This window comes from Phocoena phocoena, chromosome 12 (genome assembly GCF_963924675.1).
Source record: "Phocoena phocoena chromosome 12, mPhoPho1.1, whole genome shotgun sequence".
Lineage (NCBI taxonomy): Eukaryota > Metazoa > Chordata > Mammalia > Artiodactyla > Phocoenidae > Phocoena > Phocoena phocoena.
The window spans coordinates 15,669,519-15,696,996 of record NC_089230.1 but is presented as its reverse complement, the minus strand read 5'-3'; the positions used below and the strand labels follow the sequence as shown (position 1 = coordinate 15,696,996).

At 43.6% G+C, this 27,478-nt stretch overlaps 1 protein-coding gene across 2 annotated transcripts in view; it reads right to left on the bottom strand.

Moving 5' to 3' along the window:
- The window catches only part of LRP11 (LDL receptor related protein 11), a 45,175-nt gene extending 17,943 nt beyond the window's left edge, over positions 1-27,232 (bottom strand). Inside the window, exons 1-5 of one of the 2 annotated variants that reach the window (XM_065889062.1) lie at positions 26,602-27,232; positions 21,486-21,643; positions 7,632-7,773; positions 2,835-2,960; positions 1,785-1,991 (exon numbers count right to left, since the gene is read on the bottom strand). In XM_065889062.1, coding sequence (XP_065745134.1) covers positions 1,785-1,991; positions 2,835-2,960; positions 7,632-7,773; positions 21,486-21,643; positions 26,602-27,232 — 1,264 coding nt within the window. Of the gene's footprint in view, positions 1-1,784; positions 1,992-2,834; positions 2,961-7,264; positions 7,282-7,631; positions 7,774-21,485; positions 21,644-26,601 lie in introns of those variants that run through there. The other variant, XM_065889063.1, reaches the window with a different exon arrangement.
- Positions 27,233-27,478: the final 246 nt, after the last annotated feature.

The following is a 27,478-nucleotide window of genomic DNA, read 5'->3' as shown; positions in this document are numbered from 1 at the left end:
CTTACATTTAAATAAATGCTAAATCAATAGTAAGTTATACAACCATACAGTGGATATATGTATAGAGACATTATCCAGAATACGTGCCCTGGTCAGAATGGAGACTTGTAGAAATACTCACTTTAGATAACTCTTATAACAGCAGAAATGTGAAGAAATAAAATTATCTTACATTTCATCCTCAATGCTCAATTTTTACAAGTCATTTTTGTGATCTAACTTTTAAATAGGACAACCTAAGGCAATTGTATTTTTTTCAAATTTTACAATGGGTAACATTCATGGTCAAATTTTGAGACAGAGAATTAGTAATGTTAATTATGAGCCCTGACTCTGGTATTGACCTGTTTCTTTTTGAAAATTATTTGACCTTTCTAACTTTCAAAATTCAAAGTAGAAATATGTCTGTTTTTGACCACATCATGATATGTAATTTAAATCAAACAAGACAAAATGCCTTGAGAATATAATATATATAGGAACAAAAATGTCTACTACTTAAGTGTTTTTATTTTATTTATTTATTTATTTTTTGCGGTACGCGGGCCTCTCACTGTTGAGGCCTCTCCCGTTGCAGAGCACAGGCTCCGGACGCGCAGGCTCAGCAGCCATGGCTCACAGGCCCAGCCGCTCCGCGGCATGTGGGATCCCCCCGGACTGGGGCACAAACCCGTGTACCCTGCATCGTCAGGCGGACTCTCAACCACTGCGCCACCAGGGAAGCCCTACTTAAGTGTTTTTAGAGTAGCTTTCCTGATTTGGACAGAAACATTATAGTTCCTAAAGAACAGAAATATTAGACCATATTTGATGTCTTTTCTTCCTTTTTATGTTTATGTGCATTTCATCTCTTTGAAAATCCCAGTGACTCTGATCCTTATTTTTCTCAGTGACTTTTATGCACAATAAAGGGTGCTCTTTGTAAAGTGTGAAAAAAAATAAAAAATAAAATAAAATCTACAAATACCAAAATATTAAAAGTTGTTATCAATAAAGGGGTGGTATTTTAAGTCATTTCCTTTTTTATTATTTGCAACTTCTGTATCTTCTATAATGAACAAAAAAGTTTCATAAAGTAGTTATTGAAATAGTGACAGATTATTTCAGTAAAATGTATGCAGAGTTTGAGTACTGAAAGACATTCACAAAAGCATACAGAAATGTGATAACCTATATTCTGTCTCCTATGTCATACAATCATGCAAATATAAATGTGTAAAAAATTGTTAAACAATAGAATCCTGTAATGCTTTAGGAGTATGCATGAATTTTAAAATATTATTAGCCATACTTTTAGAAAAGCAAAAGATGATAGATTTACTTAAATTGGAGGCATAATACTGAGATATTAGCACATGCAACCATTTCAGCATAATACAATATTTTCTTCACATTCACTTGTTTGGTGTGAACAGGATTTACATAAATAGGTAGGGGTTATGCTGCTTCGCCTCAAAATAACCTAAAATTTAACACTTAGGGCATTAGCTTCCTTAACATAGGTGTTGATACTTTTAAACTCTAACTTATTTACAAATAAATGTACTGATACCTCTGGAGTATGTATATATGTACGTATGTATGAACGTATTTGGTAGGTGTTCCTTACTATAAATAATCAGAGAAAACGTCAAGTTTTTTTTCTTTTTGGCCCAATTCTTCATTTTAACTCCATCCTTTCTTTTAAGATATTTCCTTAACACTCTTCAAATAGAACCTTATTTTGAGCCAAGTGTCATTATAGAAAATGAGATTCTTTGTGAAAATCTGCCTCAAGCCCTTACCTGGCATCCCAGGATCAATAAGACTCTCTGGTCCCCAAAAGGCAGAATGATTCCTCTTTTCCATGGCTGATGACGCAGGTGGCTGTTTTGGGGCAGTGGCTTTCTGGGACTTTTCCCGCAAGGAGCCCCTGCCTGCATCTTTGCTTGGTCCGGTGGGTCCAGGCTGTGCCACAGCCGTGTGGGTCACCATCTTGCGGTCAAGGCTCACTGAGGGTTAAAGAGCTACTATCAGTTGTTGGGTTTCTTTTCTGAACTTTAGCTAAAACCACTAAATCTGCAGTAGATTTAAAGTCATGGACATTTGGGAATGATAACTTATTCATCTAAGATACATCAGAGCCCCAGAAAAAACTATTTGTTCTTGTTTTCAAATGAGTAATCAGTTCTCTTCTAATAATTCGCTTTCTGAAAGTTCACATAAAGAAAAAAAGACAAAGACACAACTTAAACCTAAGGTTCTGAGATTCGTCATCCTTGCTCAAACCAGTACTTCATTAAACTTTCCACAGCTCTTCTTCCTTTATTGTGGTAAGCGTTTATACACGTGGCATTATAAGACTGATTTACAGCTCGGACTAACCACAGCCTTATGTCATAAATTTTCTAAAAAATCTATCAAAAGAAAACGTTAGCTCATTTCAGTTTTTTTTTTTTTGGTTTTGTTTTGGCTGTGCAGCATGTGGGACTTAGTTCCCTAACCAGGGTTTGAACCCACACCCCCTGCATGGGAAGCATGGCATCCTAACCACTGGACCACCAGGGGAGTCCCTCATTTCAGTTTTTAAAAAAGCATATGCTAAACAGCAGTTTTAGGATGGGGAAGAATCTTGTAGAAAATTGAAAACAATCTCTTAAAAACCTAAGTGATAGCAAAATTTGACATTTGTAACTCGCATTAAAGACATAGAAAATGCTCATTTAATTTAAGGCATAGCTCATTCACATGAAGTTATACCTGAAACAAGGCAGAAAAAGAGCACTACTGAGTTTGCATTTATTGTGACAATACAGACAAGCCTTCTACCCCAAAATGTGATGCAGTCAACTCACGATTTTGACAGAAACCTTCATCAGACCCATCAGGACACTGCTCCACTCCATCGCAAGCCAGCGTGATGTCAATGCAACATCCGTCATCACAAAAGAAGTGGTAGCGTGAGCAAACATTCGAGCATCCTGTTTGTAAACAAGTCTCAAGTCACAGGAGTGCAGGAAAAAAAGACTTCTACCTTGTCAAGATTAACCAGAGACTATACATATAATGAAATGCATTTGGATGAAGAGATGCAGATAATGAGGGAACACCTAACAGTCTGTGCTCGAGCAATAGATTCTGGGAAGGTTAGGGGGTTTCTTCTTGCCCTTCCTGACTTAATTCTTAGGAATCACCATGGGCTCTCCGTCTTTTTTTTTTTCCAGTTTATTTATTTATTTATTATTATTTTTAAACATCTTTATTGGAGTATAATTGCTTTACAATGGTGTGTTAGTTGCTGCTGTATAACAAAGTGAATCAGCTATACATATACATACATCCCCATATCTCTTCCCTCTTGCGTCTCCCTCCCTCCTACCCTCCCTATCCCACCCCTCTAGGTGGTCACAAAGCACCGAGCTTATTTCCCTGTGCTATGCGGCTGCTTCCCACTAGTCATCTGTTTTATATTTGGTAGTGTATATATGTCCATGCCACTCTCTCTTTGTCCCAGCTCACCCTTCCCCCTCCCCGGCTCTTCGTCTTAGGGCCCTTCTCTAAGCCAATGATACTTCAGAGGTGAGAACAGAGAAGCAGCTCTGGTCTTCCCCATCCTGCCCTGGGTTTCCTCCCTCAGGTGACCCACTCTGCATTCATCCGTTCGTCCATCAGCTCCCCAGCAGGCCACTTCACAGCGGTTCACCCCCTGCACAGTACTTGGCTGGCTGTGTTTTAGCAGAGACACCACTTGCTTTTTTTTTTTTTGTATCAGCTGGCCATTTATTTTTCTCATGGTGATTTAGGCTGAGCTCAGCTGGGCTCCTTCCTTCATGTGTCTGTGGTCAGCTGTATAGACACCACTTTCTATGTGCTATTCTTGCATTCACATTTCCTAAGTAATAATTTTTACTGAGATCAACTTTCTACTATTGAACCCTGTTTGCTGGCCACCATAGATCCATGGTGCTGTAAAGAATAAACAGAATCTTTAGCTACTAGCTGGTGAGAATTTATTTTCTACAAATAATGAAATTCCCTTCATTTTGGAGCTCTTAAGAGTTTTTAACCCTCGGAGCTACATGTATTTTCTTGAAAGGCATTCCCTGCACCCCCCATCTCCAGATTACGCCAACTTTACTTCATAGTTGTTAGCTACATAACAACTGCTGACACGAGTGATGCGGACTAAAGGCATCAGGCTAAAAGTAGGTCTTAAGGATTCTGTAATTCTCCAGGGACAGATGGACTAGACTATTATCTCAGTTCATGGGAGAGTGGTACATGATGACATTTCTGAGACAAATGGCTGAGCATAGTATACACGCCCAGGAGAGTCTTGGAAACGTTCTACTGGAAAGAAGTTCAATTAAAATGCTGGGAGAGGAGTCCATCTGGGCGGAAGGCAATTCGAAGATACCTTGATTATGGAGGAAGAAGAGGTAAAGAAAAGAAATGGTGGCAGAAAGAAGAGGACGCAGGAAACCAGCAGTTATGGCTGAGAACTTGGGCCTAGAAAGGAGAATGTGCTTCAGACACAGGGAAGGGGTTGGGAGGAAAAGTAAAGGGAAACTCTGTGGACACCAAGCAGGATGCAGCCTCTGCTTACATTTCTTAAACTCATGACATGAAAATCCTAACTATCTCGAGGCTTTCCTTACTCCTTGGTAGTTTTGGAGCTAGATCCATATTAGTAATTTACCCATCTATTTCTAGATTAGTGGTCTCCAAACCTTTTTGACTATACCTATCTCCAATCTATAAATCATATGCATGTGCCACCATATTAACATATTATACATCTTATAAAATAGATTGAAAATTTAAAGAAGATTAAAAATATAAGTTCTGGGGCTTCCCTGGTGGCGCAGTGGTTGAGAGTCCGCCTGCCGATGCAGGGGACGCGGGTTCGTGCCCCGGTCCGGGGGGATCCCACATGCTGCGGAGCGGCTGGGCCCGTGAGCCATGGCCGCTGAGCCTGCGCGTCCAGAGCCTGTGATCAGCAACAGGAGAGGCCACAGCAGTGAGAGGCCCGCGTACCGCAAAAAAATTATAAATTAAAAAAAAAAAAAGTTCTGGGGCTTCCCTGTTGGCGCAGTAGTTAAGAATCTGCCTGTCAATGCAGGGGACACAGGTTCGAGCCCTGGTCCAGGGAGATCGCACATGCCGCGGAGCAACTAGGCCTGTGCGCCACAACTACTGAGCCTGTGCTCTAGAGCCCGTGAGCCACAACTATTGAGCCCACGTGCCGCAACTACTGAAGGCTGTGCACCCAGAGCCCGTGCTCCACAACGAGAAGCCACTGCAATGAGAAGCCCGCGCACCACAACGAGGAGTAGCCCCTGCTTGCCGCAACTAGAGAAAGCCCGCGCGCAGCAACAGAGACCCAATGCAGCCATAATTTAATTAATTAATTAAAATATATAAGTTCTGGTATTTTCTCTTCCGTCTTAAAAATGTCTTGACTGTCTGTTGGGGATTCTCTATGGAGACCACATAGCTGGATCATCTTAGAGGTGTTTGTTGGCTTGCTCTGTGAATAGATTATTTTTTGCAGAGCTGGAAAACATACAGCCTCTATATCCAAAACTGAACCAACTTATCACAGAAGCAGGGGTATGTGCTTGTCTGTTTACCCCAGAAAGTGTCACCCTTGGTTATCATGAAAGCTAGTCATTAACCATAAGATGCGTATATATAATAGAGGGAACAGAAACTCTCTCAATCCCCACCTCTTGTTTTCAGTGTGTTGATGTAGTATCTTATTAACTTTAATTCATAGTTTGCTATTCCAGTCTAACCAGTGAGTGATTCCAGACAGCAGTTAATACAATAGCATTCTTTTTATTTTCTGTATAAAGTTACGTACATAAGCCCTATACCCAACTGGCCTGTCAGTAACCAAAGGTGAATCACATCACTCACTCCCTGCAGCTTCAAATACACTTTATCGTCATCTTGAGAAAGGCCGGAAATGTACAACTGGCACCTGGCCTTGGGAGCCCCAGAAAACTGGCCTGAGTAAGTAAACCAGAGCAACAGGCAGCTGGTGAGGTGTCAGCCCTTCGCCTCCATGAGCTCAAGCCATTTCTCCCTCCCATGCACCTCAGTTGTACAAAAACAACCCTTTTCTAACTTCTGCAGGGGATGACAGCTTCCCAGGAGCACTTTTCTCCCCGAACCAGCAGTTGACTTGGCTCCTTGCCCAGGGAGCCCTGTTCCCAGGAGCACAGCCCTCGGGGCCCAGGAGTTTTCCACTGCTGATGATTTCAGCTGTTTGCAGCGGCCCCGGCACATGGCCAGCTTTCCAAGGTGTGTTCTAGGTAACTGGCTCCTCGGTGCAGCTGCAATAAATCAACAAGCAGGGCCTGCTTGAATGCGGGCCGGGCTGCAGGCCTGGCTCACGCCCCGTGGCTGACTCACGGTGCTGCGGTGAGTGGACTGGAGTCTGGGGTCTGGCCTGTCCATTGGCGGTCACCCCTCCTTCCGCATGGTCAGCTTAAACCTTGGCTGGACAGGAGTCAGCCAACCTAATTGTGAATGTTCCTAACGCGCTGTATCCTTGTGGAAGGCAAATTATCAAGGTGGCGGAGTTCTTAGGATTCTAAAGTCTCCTTCCTCATGTCCAATACGCACACTGACCCATGTCTTTGATGGAAGATCAGTCAAAGTACAAGTAAATCCAGTCTTTTTATTCTTATTCTCCCAACTGCTGGCTCGATTACCATCTAAATACTGAGGAATCAAGGATGTAGGAGACAGGCTACAAGTTTGCTAGAGCCATGGCTAGTGAAGGGTCGCCACACATGGGCAGAGATCAGGTCTGTGGAGCGCAGTAGCCACGCCCACTGCCTTGCACACAGTTCCCGTTCGTTCATCGCAGATACTGGGAAGGCATCCGCTGACCGAGTGACAGGACCCTCACACATACACTATCTCAGCACTTCTCCAGAGTGAATGGGGGGAGGGCTTCCCTCTGCCATACCCCCGTATCTTTAGTGCTGCTGAGTTCCATATAAAATTTTTTTTTTTAACTTGATGAGCTAATCTTAGAAATGTAGATGTTTGGGAAAGTAAGAAACAGGTAAATGAGAGAAATGAGTTTACATTGGGCAACAGAACGTGAGAAGCATTATATATATGTCGAGCTATGTTATTAACGTATCTGTGCCTCTGTGTAAAGCGTCCATGACAGTTTTTAAATAGTCCTTTTAAATTGACACATGCACTGCATATATTTTAATTTGTTTTCAATGTACTCCTTGGCTGCATACTTTGAACATACATATCAAATAGACCACCCTCCTTTAAACAAGATCCTCTCCTGGAAAAGCCAGATGTCTTCCACGAAACTGAGTCACGGAAAGATGGAGCATCGCTCGGGTCCCATGGCTCACACAGCCTACTCTCATCCCCTGGAGTGTGGAGCGCTCCCCCGCCCCCATTCAGCAGTGTCACTTAGCCCAAAATACAATGCAGCCTATTTTTGCAATATTTTTAGTAAAGATTTTCCCATTCCACAACAGCAAAAATGAAATGAAAGGGCCCCTGTAATGCACAGTCAGAATATAAAATGCCAATTTAATACCATCCTTCCATTGATAACCTGGTTTCTGTTGGCCACTGTGAATGTGAGGGAAGGGCTTTCTTCTCACCTCCTGTGGAGAAGGCCACGGGAAGCACGGTCACCGAGACGCTGTCAGAGCTCCTCTGCCCAGCAGTGTCCGTCACCGTCAGCTGAAAGGTGTATGTCCCTTCCTGTAGGTGGGACAGCTTCAGGGTTCCGGACTGAGGCACCTGACACCCAAACAGGGAACATGGTATTTAGTTAAGAACCTGAGGCACAGAGTCCAGCATCATCCTGAACTGGAAATCAATGTCATCCCTGAAGGAGTCCCACGGCCCACTTCCCCACTGCTGGTCCAAGGCTGCAGAATACTAATCACGCACAGTTCTGGCAGATTGATCAGAAGACCTGAGCTCCGGTGGGATGGCCGACACCCCCTTCTCCTGGGAACTTCCCCTCCCACGCCCATCCACATGGCTGCATTGGAAGGGTCAGTTAGGACCTCTCCTGTGGCCACAGGGGTGCCAGGCTGAGGGGAGCCTCTGGCTCAGAGTCAGGCAGGCTGTGCGAGGTGGCAGCTATGTGACAGGTGACACCACTGTTCATCGTTTCTTGGGACTTAGACAGGAATGCCTGGAAACATGGGAGCAGATGATGACCACACTGGAGCATGCAGACGTGAAGCCCTGCAGCCTTGAGCAGGGTGGTGTGAGAGAGAAGCTCTGTCTTCTGTCCCAGCTGGTCTGCCAGAACATAGACCTAAGACTGCCGAAGGCCAGCAGCCTTGGGGTGTGCTGACCTGGGTGTATGAGAGGAGAGGGTAGATAGTAGGACTGAGTCAGAGTAGGGATTTAAGGTGGGTGCGACAGGGGGATGCTGAGTGTGGCCATAGGAGTGAGGCTGAGATGAAGTTAATGGAGATTTTAAGAGACCAGGGAAGCCTTGAGGCTGGAGGCTGTGGGGGCCATCCACACAAGACATCCTCACCCAGGCCCCGGTCATATCTCTGGGAAGGCGAGTGAGGTACCGGGCTCCTGGGTGTCAACACTCAGCATGCCCGTGTCAAACTAAACCTCTGCGGGCCGTGCCTTCCCTGGGAAGCCTCTTTCCAACGCTGGGGCTGGAAGGACAGAGCATCCCTCGTCTAAGGGGCCAGTCCCTTCATCTGGGCTGTGGATGCCTCCCTCTAGCCTTCCTAGGTACCTCTTCTCTGATGCAGGAAACACCGTATCCAGATCCAGACCATGGTAATCACCTTCAACATCTTGGGTGCACTCAAATTTAGGTCTTTTCAAATTAAATATCCCCTCCCTGGCACCTTTTTTTTTTGAAAAATCTGCTTATAGGGGAAGGATAGCTCTGTCAGATTTTGCGGCTCGGCTATCCATGGGTGTAATGACGATCAACTGTCTCAATGGGAAAGCTCTGAGAGCTGCTGGATTTGGACACCAAAAGAAAAGGGAGATGCTGACAACTGCTGACAGAGAATGGATCTTGCCCGAAGGGCCTCCGAAGAGGGCTTTGCATTCGGCACCAGTCCACATCTGCAGGCCTTGCCTCTATGAGCAGAAACTAAGTACAGTAACTTAATACCAAGGTCTTTGTTTGAGGCTTATTTTGATAACTGAGAAAGTCAATAAGGTCCTATTAATCTCCTGTGAAATTTCTTCTACAAAAGGCTCCCCTCCCCTTCTTCTGCAGTAATTTGTTTAAAGCTTTTGCTGTTTCACCTTAAGTCTCCCAGAGCCAGTGAGAAACGGAAGTAAACACTTTGATTTTTGGATTTCACCATTTCAAGATTTTTTTCCCTCTGTGTTTTTACTTCCTGGATGCAGAAAACTTTCAGGTTTTGAAGCCATAAGAGATAAGACATTAATCTGATTTGATTTTTTTAATCCCTTTCATAACACAGCTTGGCATGTCTTTTTTTTTTTAATTGAAGTATAGTTGATTTACAATTTCAGGTTAAGTTTCAGGTGTACAACACAGTGACTCAAACAATTTTTAAAGGTTATACTCCATTTATAGTTATTATAAAATGTTGGGTATATTCCTGTGCTGTACCATATATCCTTGTAGCTTATTTATTTCAAACATACTAATTTGTACTTTTAATTCCCTGGCCCTTTTCAGTTTAGTTATTTGGCTAACAAATGCTATCTTTCCTCAAAATCAGATTTTAGAATATATAGAACTGTAAGACGGACATTTTCCCTTCAAGCACCCAGGTCATCTTTTTGGACATCTCCTCACATTTATATGGCACTGGAAAGGATTTAAAGTATTTTACAAACATTTCCCAAGTGTCAGGATAAAAAATACACACACACATAAATGTATATGCAACATATCCAATTTGTAACTTGGAGAGAGATATTACCTTTAATAAAACAAAGAGCTTCTAATCTCTGCCCAAGATCTCCTGTTCAGCAGTAACGGAGCCTTTGATGGCTGGCCTCTGGCTAAATCAATGTATAACTCACTCTGCTATTCCGGCTCAACCGCACCTCCCTAAAATAGTAATTTAGTGGCGAGGAATACACGTTTGGGTTTATTTATATACCACACACACACATACATACATGATTATTATATATACTGAGTTACAAAATGAGTACTACCTGTCTATTCCCCTACCCCCATAATTGCTTCTAAAGTATATAAGGCATTGGGCATATGTCAGTTACAAAGTAGTGACAAGATAACGTGGTACAAAATATTTCAGTAAGAAACTCCATTGAACCAATGAACCCAAACGCATTCTAGCCTTCTGCCTCGCGTCGACTAATCCAACTTGCAAAACCGGATGAGAGCTCTATAGCGGTTTGAAGGCCTTTACGATCCTTGTTATAAACCAACACCATTTCCCTGCACACATACAGAGAGTGAAGGAGACACACAGGGCAGCTGTCCTGATCAGGAGAGGCCAGAACATAAACTGGCACCACAGCTGTCGAGATACTTCAGGTGAACATGCTTAGGTTCTGTTCTTCAGTTACATGGTCCTTTTTCTATTTACTTTTCATCATGAATATGACCCAAAGTTCCGTAAAATAGAAGCAAAATGAATTCAACTGTCTGTACTTTCCTAGTTATATATACTCAAATGAATGGAGCTAGATCATAGTCACAAAAAACTCTCACGTGCCCATCTTTCCCAGTTGTGCAGGAAGGTGATTTTAAGAGCGTTTCCTCAGGAGTTGGGGATTTCTCTTATCCTCACCAGAGGAGGCTCATTCTCAAAAGAACAGAACCAAAGAGGCAGTAACTAAGACAGAATTACATTGCTTATCTTGAGGCTTCAGGAATCAAAGGGAGAAATATTTTTGGACTGGGGCTTTTCTCCTACTTTTCAAATTCTCTCAAAATGTGTTATGTAAGTAGTGCTCCACTTATAAAACTAGCCATGATTAGAAGCCTCTAGAAGTACAGTGAGGAAAAAGGAACCTATTCTTCCTGTTACAACCCAACCATGTTTTACTTCTGTGTTATTCTCTTTTTTCTTATTATGCATCTTTTTAAAATAAATTTATTTATTTTTTTAATTATTTTTGGCTGAGTTGAGTCTTCATTGCTGCGTACGGGCTTTCTCTAGTTGCAGCGAGCGGGGGCTATCCTTTGTTGCGGTGCATGGGCTTCTCACTGTGGTGGCTTCTCTTGTTGCGGAGCACAGGCTCTAGGCACGCAGGCTTCAGTAGTTGTGGCTCACGGTCTTCAGTAGTTGTGGCGCACGGGCTTCGTTGCTCCGCGGCATGTGGGATCTTCCCGGACCAGGGCTTGAACCCATGTCCCCTGCACTGACAGGTGGATTCTTAACCACTGCGCCACCAGGGAAGTCCTATTGCTCTTCTTACCTCCAGCAGTCTTAGAACCTAAGTTCTAAGACTAGAAACTTAGTGAATATTTGATGAATGAATGAACAAAAGAGTGAACAGAATGGCAAAAGACATAGAAGATGAGAGAGAGCTAGAACAAGAGCAGAGAAAGAGAGTAACGCTAAAGCTCCCATCCTTCCCACCAAGAGCAGGACATTCCCTGAGGGCGTGAGCCAATTTTCTTGCACCTGTGGCCATATGCAGCTTCTACAGACAGAAGATCAGCACTGCTGCCCTCTTGCTTCTCCTACTGCCCTTCCCTTCTTTCCAAACCAAGGAAGTTTGTGGAAGTATGTTATTGCACAGATCACCGGGCAAATGGGCAACTGTCCTCCAGGGAAAGCCAAACCTGATTCTCATTTTAAAAGGATACTGACTTTCATGGTCCTAGGTTACTGTAATCAGAGGATATACATTGAACTTGAAAGCCCTCACACATGTTCAAAATTTTTGCACTACAGAATGTGGATCTTTTCAATCCGAAATTTTCACGTCCATGAGTCCTACTGTCAAAATATTAAGAGTACAGAGACATGTACCACAGGGCTCACACCTGCAAAGTCTTCTCTGATGTCCCTCAGCTAGATTATAATCTCTCTCTCCCCCTGAATTCCAGGGGCACTTTATCCACATTCTCTTCTGGCCTTGCCACCTTCTATTTGGTATTATCGTTATTTAGGGGCACATCTAATCTCCTCAATGGGAGGCAGCTCCCTGAGGGCAAAATACCCTACAAATTCTTCATAGGGCCTTACTCCCTTGCTCCTTGCCAGTAGAAGGCTCTCATAATTTTTGTTTGTTTGTTTATATACAAGTGAGTAAATTTATTCTTACTGTAGTTCAGTTAAACTACTGGTCAAAGAGACCCCACAAACAGTTTACACCCCAAGATGTTTAGAATTAGCTAGAATAGTTAACCTCTCCACGAGTGCTCATTCTGTGCTGTGCGACGTGCTGAGCACTTTATTTGCATTTTCCCATTTTAACCCCCAGTGGAACACTCTCAGGTAGTATTATTTTCTTCACAATTGAGGAAGCTGAGGCTTAAAGAACGAAGTAATTTTCCCAAGTTCACCCCACGAGGGAATTGGCAAAACTGGGTTTGAACCCAGGCCATATGATTGCAAATTCCACGCTCGTAGCCACTGTAGAATTCTACCTCCGAGTTAGCAGAGCTCTAGGCCTTTCAGGTCCTTATTCCAAGAATCATTTCCTAGAAAGCACTGAGTCACAGCTTGTACACAAACCAGCTAGCTGTTGTGGTCTGAAAAAGCAAGATACTTCCTCATACACGCCAAGTCCTTTAAAACCTCTAAAAGTGCTTCTCCCGCCCACATCCCCACCCTACCTACCCACCGCCAAATAGAAGTGCCAGGACCTTTGAAGGGACAGTGACAGGAAGTCAGGTTTAAACCCAAGGGGACCTGAAAGCCCAGACTGACTGCAGACTCCTGTGATGCTGGAAGCCTACTGCGCTATAAATTTATTGTCTGGGAAGCTGAGTGTTTCTGAACAGGAAAAAGACTTCAAAGCTTCTGTTGCTATTGGAATAGAGCTTTCACAAATTCTCAATTTACCCAGATTTATTTTTCATGAGGTACGTACTTTTTTTCCCAGGGAGATTATTTTTCATCATTTCCTTATAAGTAGTTTTCTTAAAGAAAAAAATGCAGTTAAACATTCAAGGCCCTGAGCTATTGTGTGAAAGGAATTCATGCTTAAAGGGCAGTCTATATCAAGGCTCACGGTTAATTCTGAAACACAACTGGTATGAATTATTCATCTATTATGCTCTCATGTGTCTTCCTGCTTAATTGGAGCAGTAAGTTCTAGGATTTGCTGGGTTTTTTTTTTTTCCTGACGAATAACACCCTTCATTCTTTTTTCTTTACGCTTTTTTAAAAAAATTATTTTTATTTATTTATTTGGCTGCGTTGGGTCTTCGTTGTGGTGCGCAGGCTTCTCATTGTGGTGGCTTGTCTTGTTGAGGAGCACGTACTCTAGGCGCGCGGGCTTCAGTAGTTTTGGCACGTGGGCTCAGTAGTTGTGGCTCGCGGGCTCTAGAGCGCAGGCTCAGTAGTTGTGGCACACGGGCTTAGTTGCTCCGTGGCATGTGGTATCTTCCCGGACCAGGGCTCAAACTCACATCCCCTGCATTGGCAGGCAGATTCTTAACCACTGCGCCACCAAGGAAGCCCCATATGCACCAACTTATCCCCAGATATTATTCAGGAAATTTGCAGCCTTGATAATCTTCTGTGTCTCAAAAATGTTCTGTGGGCTGCCATAACTTTTTGTCCTTTATTCAAAGCTTCAGGTGAATAAAATAACTGACGGACAGTGACGTAGGTGAAAGTTTGCAGAGGTTCCGATCCGTTTTGGTGCCCTGGGGTGTGGTGCTGTTTTGCTTCTCCCTCTCTCCTTCTGCTCTCACCTCCAGCAAACAACTAGACCCTCTGGTTTTTCAGTGTCAAAAAAATACATTTTTTTAAAAAGTCCTTTTTTGACTCAGACCAGACTCTGAAGGGTTTCCTCTGTAGACACTGGAGGAGTGAGGTTTTGTTCCCTATTAAGGGTCTTCTGGGCACTGGTGAGCACATGGAAGTATTTGGAGTTTGGGGTTCCTTGGGAGAATCTTTAAGAGAACATTACCCAGGCACCAACATAGCCCGCCCGGGTGCAAGACAAGGCTACCAGGGACGTCATGGACACCATCAAAGGAAAGATGATCTCAGAATACATTGAATGATAACGTACTTTTTTAACTGTTTACTATGTGCTGCTCACTGTTCCAGGGGTCTTATTTGCATTACCTCCTTTTATCCCAGTAATAACACCTTGAGAGGAGGGCTTTGGTTATTCCCATCTTGCACAGAGGAAGCGGTGAAGCGAGGATTCAAAAACCAAAGCAGGGCTTCCCTGGTGGTGCAGTGGTTCAGAATCTGCCTGCCAATGCAGGGGACACGGGTTCAATCCCTGGTCCGGGAAGATCCCACATGCCGCGGAGCAACTAAGCCCATGCGCCACAACTACTGAGCCTGCGCTCTAGAGCCCGCGAGCCACAACTACTGAAGCCCGTGCGCCTAGAGCCTGTAGTCCACAACAAGAGAAGCCAGCACAATGAGAAGCCCATGCACCGCAATGAAGAGTAGCTTCCACTAGCCACAACCAGGGAAAAGTCTGTGCGCAGCAACGAAGACCCAATGCAGCCAGAAACAATAACTAAATTAAATAAAATAAAATAAATAAATTAAAAAAAAAAAGTAGAAGCTGTGCTAGAAGTATTACCTATTTGATCTCTTTCATTCACTGTTACTGACTCACTGAGGGAGGAAGGAAATAGTTGAAATGTGATACGAAGCTTTCTCAGTTACTTACTTATCATTTTTCTTTCTTTTTAAAATTTACAAACAGTCTACGCCCTCTCTCCTCCACCCCACCCCATGGCCTCGAATATCTAGGATAAATTTTATTGAAGGGATTTACATTTTGTTTTCATGAAGACTAGATATTGTCCAATAGCCAAGAAAAAATAATAGGTGATATGTGTCTAGGATCTCCCTTGATGAGATGCAAAGTAATTGTTAGACAACACTTAGCAGCTCTTCCCGACATCAGTATGAGGCCAGAGTGCGGAAAGATGTTGTCCTGCCCACCTTGCTAGGAAGGATGATAAAAATTTGAGGCTTTTAAAAAGGGCATTTTTTGAAAGGTTAGCAAAATAGTCAATCACTTTTAAAAAAGGAACCAATCAACTTAGCAAGTATTATTAGAAACCCAGTGAGTACAAAGTGTAGTTCTAGGCTTTAGGAGAGAAAGGGAAAAAATATCAAGAAAGGAAGAAAGAAAGAAGAGAGGGAGGAGGAAGGAAAGAAGGAAGAGAGGAACGAGAGGAGAGACAGAGGTGGGGGGAGAAATCCTGACAGCATCCCAGACAACTGAAATCCCTTTTCCACCCATCACTCAGTCCCCCACTGAAAATAATTCTAAAGCAATCCTTCATAATCCTTATAAATTCTGCTGTGATATTATAGATTTTACATATATCTTTGACCTGTGGGGTGAAAAACAGGAGACAGATGCAGTTAGCCTTTAATCTTCAAAGATCACCGTAGGTTCTCTGGTACTTTGTGTATTGGTTAAACAACCAGGCTGCCTTGAAAATCCTGCTTACTAAATTTTTTTTTTTAAGATTTATTTGTGTTAAGAATGGTTTTACTAACTCACACATTAAACTGTCTAAGCCTAGCACTCTTTCCGGACGCACAAGCTCAGCGGCCATGGCTCACCGGCCCAGCCGCTCCGCGGCATGTGGGATCCTCCCGGACCGGGGCACGAACCCGTGTCCCCTGCATCGGCAGGCGGACTCCCAACCACTGCGCCACCAGGGAAGCCCATGCTTACTAAATTTTTATAAAGTCTTTCAATACGTTTTTAAATCATCTCCTTAACGTATATGATTCTTTCATTTTGTGAGCATTTTCAGTATTGACCCAAATTATATCTAGGGAAACTGACTGAGGAGGAGTAAATGACAAAACATCTCCTACGTGAGACAGAAGGCAGTTTGAAATTCAACATTTATTTTGCGTTCTCTTTCCCTATGACGAAAAGCCAGTATTCTTCTTTCTATTTACGTTCCGTGCCAGAAAACCTTTTCTCTAAGGCTCAGTTTTAAAATACTATGTTAATGCGTTGAGGGTGGTCTAAAAAGGGGACTAATTGGAAGATGAAATATAGAGCATCCAGTCTCATGGAACTTGGGTTTTATCAAGAAGGACCCATGTTTCTGTTTGCTCAAGACAGCCTCAGTTTATCTCTGTGGTCCTGGTGTAATTATTAATACCACCTCCTTTCACTCCCAAACATGTTTCAGTGTGGATGATAATACACCTATCTGTTTTTAAAAATTAAGTGTGTACAGCAGGCACACCGATGTGCAACTGGTTTTAAGTTAATAATGAAGTTATTGGTGTAAACAATACCCATCCTTTAGTAAGCTTCCATTACACATGGTATTCTAAAACAGTTTAATTTTCCACATCTGGTGAATGGAAATCAATCTACAGATTTATGAATTTCAAATCTCCCTGAACGTCCTCATACTCTGTTATCATGTTCCTAAATGTCATATTTTACATTCTGACTTCAGATTTAAATGTATTATGTTATGAAACTCAGTGACATCTAATGGACTACCTGAAAAATGTGTCTTCTTACATTTAAGAATGTATTATAGATTAATAATACCCAGATAAATAGATGTAGAATATCCTGTTAGAGGGCAGAAAATACATGACTTTAAAATCAGAACCTCTTGGGAATTCCCTGGTGGTCCAGTAGTTAGGACTCGACGCTTTCACTGCGGAGGCCCGGGTTCAATCTCTGGTTGGGGAGCTAAGATAGAGCAAGCTGCTGGGTGTGGCCAAAAAGAAAAAAAATCAGAACCTCTTGGTTCTGACCAATCATCTCTCTTATTCATTTTCTTCATAAATGAGGAAACCAAGTCAGAACATGAGCTTTCCCATATGTTTAGTCGATTTAAAGTGCTTGGTACTGGGACTTCCCTGGCGGTCCAGTGGTTAAGGCTCTGCGCTGCCAATGCAGGGGGTGCAGGTTAGATCCCTGCTCTGGGGACTAAGACCCCACATGCCACGTGGCCAAAAAAATTTTTTTAAAGAAGTGCTTAGTACAGTACTGGACACACACTGGATGCTAAAAAAGGTCAGCAATTAACTTTATCATAGTTAAGCTGGCAGCATAATTCCTCTTAGGGTGAGAACCTCATTGATTTTTGTTTTTTGAATACCTGAATGGGTCATTTGGATGTGAAAGGATAGTCCTACAACCTGGTCTTAAAGTATCCCAAAACAAAGGGAGGGCTGACTATTCTACCACCAAAGATGAGAGAAGGGGGTGAGGACCCTGCAGACAGTGGAGAAAAGGGGAGAGGAGAGGGGAGGGCTCAAGAAGGGGTTGGGATAGGCACTCAGCGGAAAGCCTGACCAATGAGAGTTGAGTTAACTTTGGGGGCATTCACGAATGTACACCATTATAAGACAGTTGCAGTTTGATAGCAAATGACTCCTCTATTGCAGACTTTGTCACTTAGATGTTGGCTTTATAGCTTTAGGTCTATCTGCCATCGCCGTTATACACTTGGCTGGGCAATTAGTCTACACTTTGCTCTATTTTTTTTTTTCCCCTCGGCCCTGCCGGTCGGCATGCAGGATCTTAGTTCCTCCGACCAAGGATCGAACTCGTGTCCCCTGATGTGGAAGTGCGGAGTCTTAACCACTGGACCACCAGGGAAGTCCCACACATTTTCCTCTTGATGGCATCACAGTCAGCCCTAAAAGTCTATAAGAAATGCCTAATCTTGTTACTTCTTTATAAATATCTTCAATAAATTAAATACTGAATCATCAGCATTATTTTTATTCAGCATTTATATATATAATTCATTGTTTACAGAGTAGAGCCTTTAGTAGCAACTATGAAAAGCTAGATGATGATAGAGACAGATTTGCAGCTGCTTGAACACATATATCCCACGAGTGCCAATTAATTAACTGTCGGCGTCCATCTCAAGGGAACTCTCATAGCAGGCTGATCCATGGCTTGCCCGGGCACCTTTCCTGATCAATCTTAGTTCTCAGAGATTTCAGTAAAGATACATTGATTTTGCAGCTGACACAATGCACAGAAGAATAATAAATATGATGGATGACACTCAAAGTTCAAAATTATTTCTGTTGTAGCTGAAAACCCAAACACTGAGATATAAAAAGGGTAAACATAAAGTCTTGCACTCAGGTTCAGTAAATCAATTATACAAACACAGGATGGGGGAGGCCATCAGCACAGCAGTTCATGTAGAAAGATGAAGCAGGTTTTAGGTGATCCTGCTAATGGAAAACTCAACATGAACCTATGGCGTGAAGCAGCTACTAAGGTAGTTTATGTAAATGAATCTTCATTAATAGAAGTGAGACAATGTCTGGATCACAGGATGTAATAGTCTGTGTCAGGAAGAACCACGGTTTATGTATGGGTTTCAATTAGGGGTGTCCGATTTTAAGAAGGGCACGGATGAATCTGAGATAATCCAAAAAAGGCTGGATGGTGGACAGTCTAAAACTCAATTCATATGAGGAACATCTGAAAGAATTGAGAGTGTTTAGTTCTGAGAAGACCATCCCAAGTGGTAACACTCATTTAAAAAAAAAAAACAAAAAACTTTAACGGCTGATACACAGAAAAAAAGATGTGTTCAGCGCTTTTCCAAAAAGAAGATTCAACACCAGTGCACAGACGTAACACCCCACTGGCACAACAATTAGAGCTGATTGAAGATGTCATGCGACGTGATGTGAAACAATGAGCTTTCATCTCTGGAAATACCAGGCAGAGGCTGGATGACCACTGGAAGGGATGTGAAGGCAGGCGCTCTTGTATGGATAGGAGGCTGGGTAAGATGCTGGTCGAGGGTCTGGTCCAGTTCTAAGACTGCCTAATCATTGGGTAAGGCAGTGTGTTTAAATTAGTCTTGAGGGACTAGCTGATTATTGTTCTTGTCTTTGTCCCAAGAAAACAGAAGTCAGTGCTTCCGCACAGAGGGAAGAGCCTGTGAAGACACAGGCAGGAGAAGACAGACAACTACAAGCCAAGGAGGGAGGCCTTAGAAGAAACCAACCCTGCAGCCACCTTGATCTTGGACTTCTAGCCTCCTGAACTGTGAGAAATTTCTGTTGTTTAAGCCACCCAGTCTGTGGTGCTTTGTTATGGCAGCCCTGGCAAACCAACACAGACTTTCCCCACCTCCTCTGACTGAAGTGATTTGGATGAAGTTTATCTGCCTAAGCCAGGAAATACTACAAAGGGTCCTGGCAGGGTTAATAAAAAGCCATTGTCCTCACGACTCAAGACTCCCTGTGTTGATACAGCAATTCCACTTCCGGGTATTTATCCAAAGGAAACAAAAACACTAATTCGAAAAGATATATGCACTCCCATGTTCAGTGCAGCCTTATTTACAATAGCCAAGATATGGCAACAACCTAAATGTCTATCAACGGATAAATGGATAAAGAAGATATGGTGTATAAAGAAAGAGAAGGAAATCTTGCCATTTGCAACAGCATGGATGGACCATGACGGCATCAGGCTAAGTGAGATAAGCCAGACGGAGAAAGACAAATACTGTATGACCTTATGCTTATTATGGAATCTAAGAAAACAAAAATACCCAAAAAACCAAGCTCACAGGTACAGAGAACAGATTGGTGGTTGTCAGAGGCATGGGGTAAGGGACAGGTGAAAGAGGTCAGAAGTTACAAATTTCCAGTTATAAAATAAATAAGTCATGGGATATGATGTACAGCATGGTGACTGCAGTTAATAACACTTTTGTATATCTGAAAGTTGCTAAGAGAGTAGATATTAACAGTTCTCATCACAAGAAAAAAACTGTAACTATGTGTGGTGACAGGTGTTGACTAGACTTACTGTGGTGATCATTTCACCAGATATACATATATCAAGTCACTGTGCTATACACCTGAAACTCATATAATGTTACATGTCAATTGTATCTTAATTGTGTACAGGCAGCCACTGGGTAAGTGGCACATTCCCATCGGCAGCAATTCCAGCCCAGATAAGCCTGATGAAAATCAGTGAGGAGCACTTGAATAGGAGCCCTTGACTCCAAACCCCACCTCACTTAATTAACTCAACTATCTCAGGCAGCCCTAACGTGAGGTAAGATGGTTGTTTTCTGGATCATGTGAAGAATAAGTTCATTCTACTGTTATTTTCCTCTTTATGCTCCTTTGTATTTTTCAAATTTTCTACTTGGATTTGAACTGAAAAAAGACATAAAAAATTTTTTTTAAAGTAATCTGAGTCAACAAAACAAAGCATGAGTCTTTTTCCTTGAAGCATTTTTGTGTTCTGGAGAAGTCAACAAAAAAGCAGCAAGAACTGTATTCCTACCCCCTCTTCTTTCCTCCTTAGTGCCCTCCCCAAAAATAGTCCATACACCTATACGTTTAATTTGTGGGGTGTCTGTGATTAAATGATTTGTGCAAAAATCCTGAAGAAGCTAAGAGCTCACCATCCCTTGTTCTCAATCTCCTGAGTCATGACCATTCCTTGATTTGATTCATGCCAAACAAACTGCTGTCTTTGGATGGATTAAAACCTACTTTAATCTCTAATCCTAGGGTAGAGAGGAGCAACAAGGGGGGCTTCCATGTAGAAAGTGGGGTTGGGAGACCACAAAAGGAAAGATGAATGTATAGCCAAGTCACTCAGGAACTTTTATGCAGGTGCAAGAAACTTATGTCAAAGTGGCCACAAAATTGTTTAATAGGAGACGGACGAATGTAACTCCATGCTTACTGCTAGAAACCAAAGCTTTGTGTGAAATCTTGAATTTATGGGGAGGGAGGGAGGGTAGAAAAGCATGTACCTGTTCTTCATCCCTTCCCCTCATCACTGAACTGCAGGAGACTGAGCCCCCTTGGGCTTTGGCGACCCCATCTGGGCAGTGTTTATTTGTTGGTTGATTTTGCTGTGCCAGGTACTTCCTTTCCCATTTGCTATCATTTTGTAACACACATGCTGACCCTTTTCCCTTCCCCTTCTTTTCCTTGGGAAAATACAATGAATAAAGACTTATTGGTACCGGAAAAAAAAAAAAAAAAGCAGCAAGAACGAGGGTAAGCTTCAAACCACATGGTCAGGGAATTCCCTGGTGGTCCAGTGGTTAGGACTCCATGCACTCACTGCAGAGGGCCCAGGCTCGATCCCTGGTTGGGGAACTAAGACCCCACAAGCCACGAGGCTCAGCCAAAAAAATAAATAAATAAATAAATAAAAACACATGGTCAGGATCACTGTTAACTCAGTAGAAAAGTAAATTCATATAACATTTTTTCAACAATCATTTTTATGCTTTCTCCATTTTGCACTTCTGCCAACTTACAGACATTTGGGGAACCTAAGTAGAAAGACCACTGCACTGAAACATTAGCTTTCATTACAATTACGACATGAATTACCTTCATGTCCACTGATGGGTCACCCTGCAGCAGTGTCCACTCATACTGGACGATGGCGTGGTCGTCTGTGCTCTCACGGCCATCCAGAATCACTCCGTCTGTGGGCAGATGCAAAACAACATCTTGCCCGGCCTTACTAAGTGGAGGCTCGTCCTTTTCTGTGAAAGAAAATAAATAATTCACAAGACATATGTTCCCTATTTTTTTTCTAATTTATTGAGAGGTAACTTGTTTGCTAGAATAGATGTAGTCCAGCAAAGAACTGCCAAGAGGATGTATAGTAACTGGAAGTTATTTTCTTATTTTCATTGTAATGTAATAAATTAAATTTGGAAAGTTAAGGCAAGTTCTTGGATTCACATAAAACTCACATAGAAATTTTCTGGAATCCAATTTTTCATCTAGGAAAACACAAGAGGTTCACAGTTTCTAACTAGTTTTTATAAGAGAAGCCGGCACAGAGTTTGAGATATCCTAAAATAGCGAACGAGTATGTATTTACCTTTTGTGCTTCATGGTACTGAATTTAAGGCTCACGGTGTTCACTAAATATTAATACGTGACTGACAGCTGCTCCAGTGGGGACTGATAGAAGCCATTAGATACAGAAAATATTTCTAAGAGCAGAACTGTGAATATTTTAACGGATTTAAGCATCTTATTAGTAAGCTTACGCAAATGCACATATATTTTAAAGAAACTTAGTAATTTAGCTGGAAAAAAAACCCTACAGGTTTTTGTAATACATCTTTTTTGGCATCCACTATTTCCTCCCTCCTCCAGCTCCAAAACTTGGTCGGAATTCTGGCCTGGACTTCCTTAGCTTATTCTGAATGATGCTGCTACGACATTGTTCTCTTTCTGCGCAGCCGAAGTTGCCTCCCAAGTAAACTTCCAAGGGCCAATCCAGACGTCCAGTGCCTGAGGTTTGGGGCTAGCAGCAATCCTATTAGCTTCTTATTAGGCAACAAAGGGTGGTTACTGCAGCTGGAAGGACTCTTCCGGAATGCTAACCTGATTGGGTCATTTCCTTGCTTCAGGGGATGTTCAGAGACCTACCTGACCTACCTGTGCAGCTCTATCTTCTCATCTATCGCTCCTCTCAACGCCCAGCAACAGAGGACATGAGGGGCTTGCAGGTCTTAGAGCTGTGGCTCTTCTGAATGAGAATGCTGCTGTGAGCCTCCAAGAGAGATGACTTTCTTTTTTTCATGAGCTAGTTCACAAGGAATAAGCACACTTGCTATTGCCAAAGGGTACATGTGTCCACTGAGAAGGTGAGTCCCATTTTTACAGTCATTTAAAAGAATGAGGACTAGTAACTGAATTAAATCAGCCACATAAGCGACCCCTGCCTTAGAAGACATTTGATCTGCTTTTTTCCACCTGAGCAAAGATCCAGTGCCTGTTGACTTTATTCTGCTCCTCCCAGGTAAGGAGAGAGATGACAACTGCATTACTAATAGGCCCTTTTATAGTTTTATAGAGAATTTCCTTTGCTTCTGGAAGGTTCATCACTTTCCACACAATGTTTTACCACTTTATAATTCTGGAACCTTTTTTTTTTTGGCTGCGCTGTGCGGCTTGTAGATCTTAGTTCCCTGACCAGGGATTGAACCCATGGCCTCTGCGGCAAAAGCACAGAGTCTTAACCACTGGAGAGCCAGAGGAGTCCCATAATTCTTGAATCCTATAATTCAGCAGTAATACATTATAATTAGCAGCTATTTGCTTTAAAATTTATGTTAAAATACCATTTTAAGTAAACAAAAATACACCTATATGATATAAACAGCAGTGATACTAATAATATATTTTTAGGCCCTCAAAGATTTTTTTTTAATGTTGCTTTTAATTTTTCTTTTTTTTTTTTTTGACCTTCCACTAAGGTTTCACCCTCTCTTCTCTTTTCTTAATTTTGTAATTAAAAAAAATTTTTTTGGCTGCGCCACGCAGCATGCAGGATCTTAGTTCCCTGACCAGGGATTGAACCTACGCCCCTGCAGTGGGAGCGCGGAATCCTGACCACTGGACGGCCAGTGAAGTCCTAGGCCCTTAAAGATTTAACCAAGAAAGATTTAAGATGGAAAAATCAGGTAAGCTCTGAAATATCCCACATATTATAAAACTAATTAATCCTGGCCCTCCTGGAAGAAAAAATAATCGCGTTAGTCATTTATTGATACTTTTCTTTAGGTAAGCTTAAAGATATGATTTATGAAAACAGTGAAATCCTCATATCCTCTAAATTGGTCATTGTATTTGAAATAATAGAGCTATATTTCCTTCTCAGTTCGAGTCCAGGCAAAGCTGGCTTAAGCCAGAAACAGGTCTTAAAAATAAACAAATGACGAGAGGAGGAAAGGAGTGTGCTATCATTCAAAAAACTTGACTTGCCGATGAACAAGATTAAATGTAACTCGGAATTTTTGTTAGAAAAATGGAACAAGCCGATGTTAAGTACTATGGAAACACTGATTTCTTTTGAAGACTAAAACACACTTGGTAAGATCCACAGAGGTGAAATAAAACTCATACCAATTTTGATGGAGCATATCAAGGCGGCATTTTATACAGAGAAGTATACCGTTAGCTACGCTGATTTACAACACGCTGCTCTGACCAACGCCTTAACGGCAAGGAAGAGGTCTGGCATCTGGGTCTTGCTGCGTGGGTACAAATGATACAGGGGAGGCTGAGGATATGGAAGTAGGACCAGACTAAGGGAAGCGGCTTAGATACTACAGGTCAAAATCCATCTTGAGTATTCTGTTGGCTTTTGTGGTCTTTTTTCTTCCATTGTGTGTTTTTCTTAATTGCAACACGTTAGGAAAAAATGATTCACAACCCCGATATGATTATCATTTCTGGTGTGTACTCTTTGTCTTTCTCCATCTGAGCTGCTGATAATAATAATTAATAGTTACCATTTGTTGGGTGATTTCTTTGTACCAGGCACCATGCTTAGTGTTTTGAGCCGTGAAGTCACGGAACTTTCACAAGTCTCTGAGGTAGTGTTGTCATCTGTACCACACTCATGAGGAAACTAGGGTCAGATTGGCTAACTTAGTTGCCTAAGACCACACAAGTGATAAATCTGTCAGTTCAGATGTCAGCCCAGATCTGTCAAACTGAAAGGCTCTGTCCTTCCCACTATACTCTGGGGGCACTGGATGTGTATGTGTATTCTGGTTACAGTAAATATAAAGTTACATCCTGAATTTAACCTACTAATTTATTTTCTATTTTTGATTATTTATTCATATGTCCTACCATTGCCTGTGTCACTACGTAAATTTCACAGTTGTCATTTTGATTCCCTAACCTCTACTACTGGACATTTTGTTACCAATTTTTTTCACCATCATAAATAATGCTATAATAAACTTTTTTGCTCATACTTTTTCTTTAGCATGGATCATTTTCCTAAAAAAATGCCACCTTTGTAATTCACAAAGCATGTCCAGCCTTGATCGTCATGACAGCCCGACTGGAAGGCAAGGCAAGCGCTCAAGCCCTAAGAGGATGAACAGGGACCCTCATGTAGAAAAGCTGCCTCTCAAACCCAGGTTTCAGGACCTCAAGTCCCCAGCCCTGACTTTGGCATGCAACCGCAGGCAGATTCTGTCATTTCAACACACCTCTCTAAGCATCCTCCACTCCTTCGCACATCCTTCCATCATCCCCTGCAGCCACCTCATCAGTCTGAATTCCTAGACAAACTTGCCCCAGGGAAGGGAAGGCCAAAAAAAACAAAGTAGAAGAAAAAATGATTCAGAAACTTCTACAGTAAACTAAAGTTTCTTTCTCCCATGGGCATATTCTTTCCTTGTTTAATTTCCTTTTGGTTTCCCCTGGCTTATAAGAAAGCTCTCCTTGGCAATGTTGGTTTCTTCCAGACGTGCAGTGAGAAAAAGGGAAAGGGATTTTGTTTCTTTGGTGCTGGGATCTTTGAGTCCCTGCTTGGGCAGAGGACGGATGTGCGTGTAACACCCATGGGCGGGCTGAGATGCTGGTGAGGGTCCAGGTGCAAGTGCCTCCTGCCTCCACTTCAGGGAGAAAACTTTGGGGTCCTTCCCAGTGTCTGCCTCAAGGCTGAGCAGTTGCAGGGTGACCTTTGATGTTTATTCCCCTGGAGGTGGGAAGGGAGGTGGGCCACTGTGGACACAGATTTCCAGACCCTTCTCTTTGGACCTGAAGGTCATGAAGACTCCAGAGGCTAATCTTGCTATGGTTTCAGTCTTGTGTTATCATAAAGCAAACAGCAACAGAGTGCAATCAAACACTCAGAGCCAACCACAGGTAGGCCCAATCAAGGTTTTATTCCCTCAGGGACCTTTATCTCCAACTGCTACATTTTTTTTTTTTTTTTTTTTTTTTTGCCCCCTGTTTTGGTCTTCTCATTCTGAGCATCCCCAGAAAGTAAAACCATCCAATGAAAAGCATAATTTTTAGCTCCTTTTCAAAAGAGAAGTGCCTTAAACTTTGTTTTCAACAAATCAAGTCCCTTTTTTTACCTCTTTAAAAAAGAGAACGATAGTTCATGGGAATCAGCTGGACCCACTTCAAAATAACCTGACACATTTCTCTTCCTATTTTTATCCGATGAAAGCAACTTTAGCTGGAATCATGAATCCTGAGAGCCAAGCCAGGAAATAAGGGTGCGCTATGAGCAATCCGGCAGCTAATTAGATTTTGCTCTTGTAATTACCTGACGCAAACCATGCCTTCCTCATAAGAACCTCTGAGAGTCAAATAGACTTTTTACCCCCTGAACTTTTCTCCTCCATTAAATCGAATTTCTGCGAATCCTTTCAGATAAGCATACCTCCCTAAGCTTAGAAAAATTCCACAAGCAGCCCATCGTGCCCGCTTCTGCTCAATCTACTGGGCTTTCTCAGAAACCATCCCTAGGATGGGAAATCAAAGCCACTCTTCTGGACGCCCGCAACTAAGTTACGTTAACTTGGATCTAGGGTGTTTCATTTCCGACTTGACTGAGAAGGGTCCAGCGGCCCTGCCTAGGCGGGTCTCCCAGATGCAGTCACCAACAGGTGCAAGGGCAGGGACAGCAGGACCCAAGCGGCCCGGCCCCGGCCTCCAGGGGCGTGCTTACCCGGCCGCGGCGAGGCCCGGGCGGTGGCCGGGGCGCCAGCTTCCAGGCCTTCCTGCTCGCCCTCTGGGGCGCGGCTGAGGCTGTAGCTGCTGTAGCCGCGGTGCAATGCGAACTTGCAGACGCTGCGGCCGCGCGCCGTGCAGTTGAAGAGGTAGCAGCCGAGCGCGGCGGCCCGGAGCGCGGGCCGGCGGGGCAGCTCCACCACGGCCACGGAGCAGCGCGGCTCGAGGCAGCAGGCCTCCAGGCACTGCCGCCAGTCCCGCACGGCAGCCGGCGCGCTCAGGAAGCTGGCGCCGGCCGCGATGGAGTCCTTGGTGCGGATGATGGCGTCCGGCATGGCACTGTAGCCGCCGCCGCCGCCTGGGCAGCCTTCCTGGGGGCCGCCGCCCGCGCGCAGCTCCAGCTCCAGCGCCTCCTGCGGCCGTTCCTGCTGCAGCTGCCGGCGGAACTCCTCCAGCAGCTGCTCCACTCCCGAGAGCTGCGCGTGCAGCTCGGACAGCGGCGCGGAGGGAGACCCCACCGCGCGGCCGCTGGGCAGCCACAAGCACAGCAGCAGCAGCCCGCGCAGCGCCGGGAGCCGTGGCGACCGCCTGAGCCCGGAGTCCGCGCTCTCCCGGGCGGCGGAGGCCATAGCGGTCGGCGGCGGAGGAAGCGAGCCGAGGCGGGGCCGCAGAGAGCGAGGGAGGCGGGGGAGCGCGGGCCCTGTGGCCCTCCTGAGCCGCCGCAGCGGGCGCTAGGCCCCAGCGCCTCAAAGCCTGGCCTCCCCGGGGTCCAGCTGCGCCCCCGAGGCCGCGGGCGCTCGGTCACCGGCGGGCGCCGCAGCAGCTGGAGGCATTGCCGGCCCGGCCCCGCTCCTCGTCCTTTCCCGGGGCTTCTG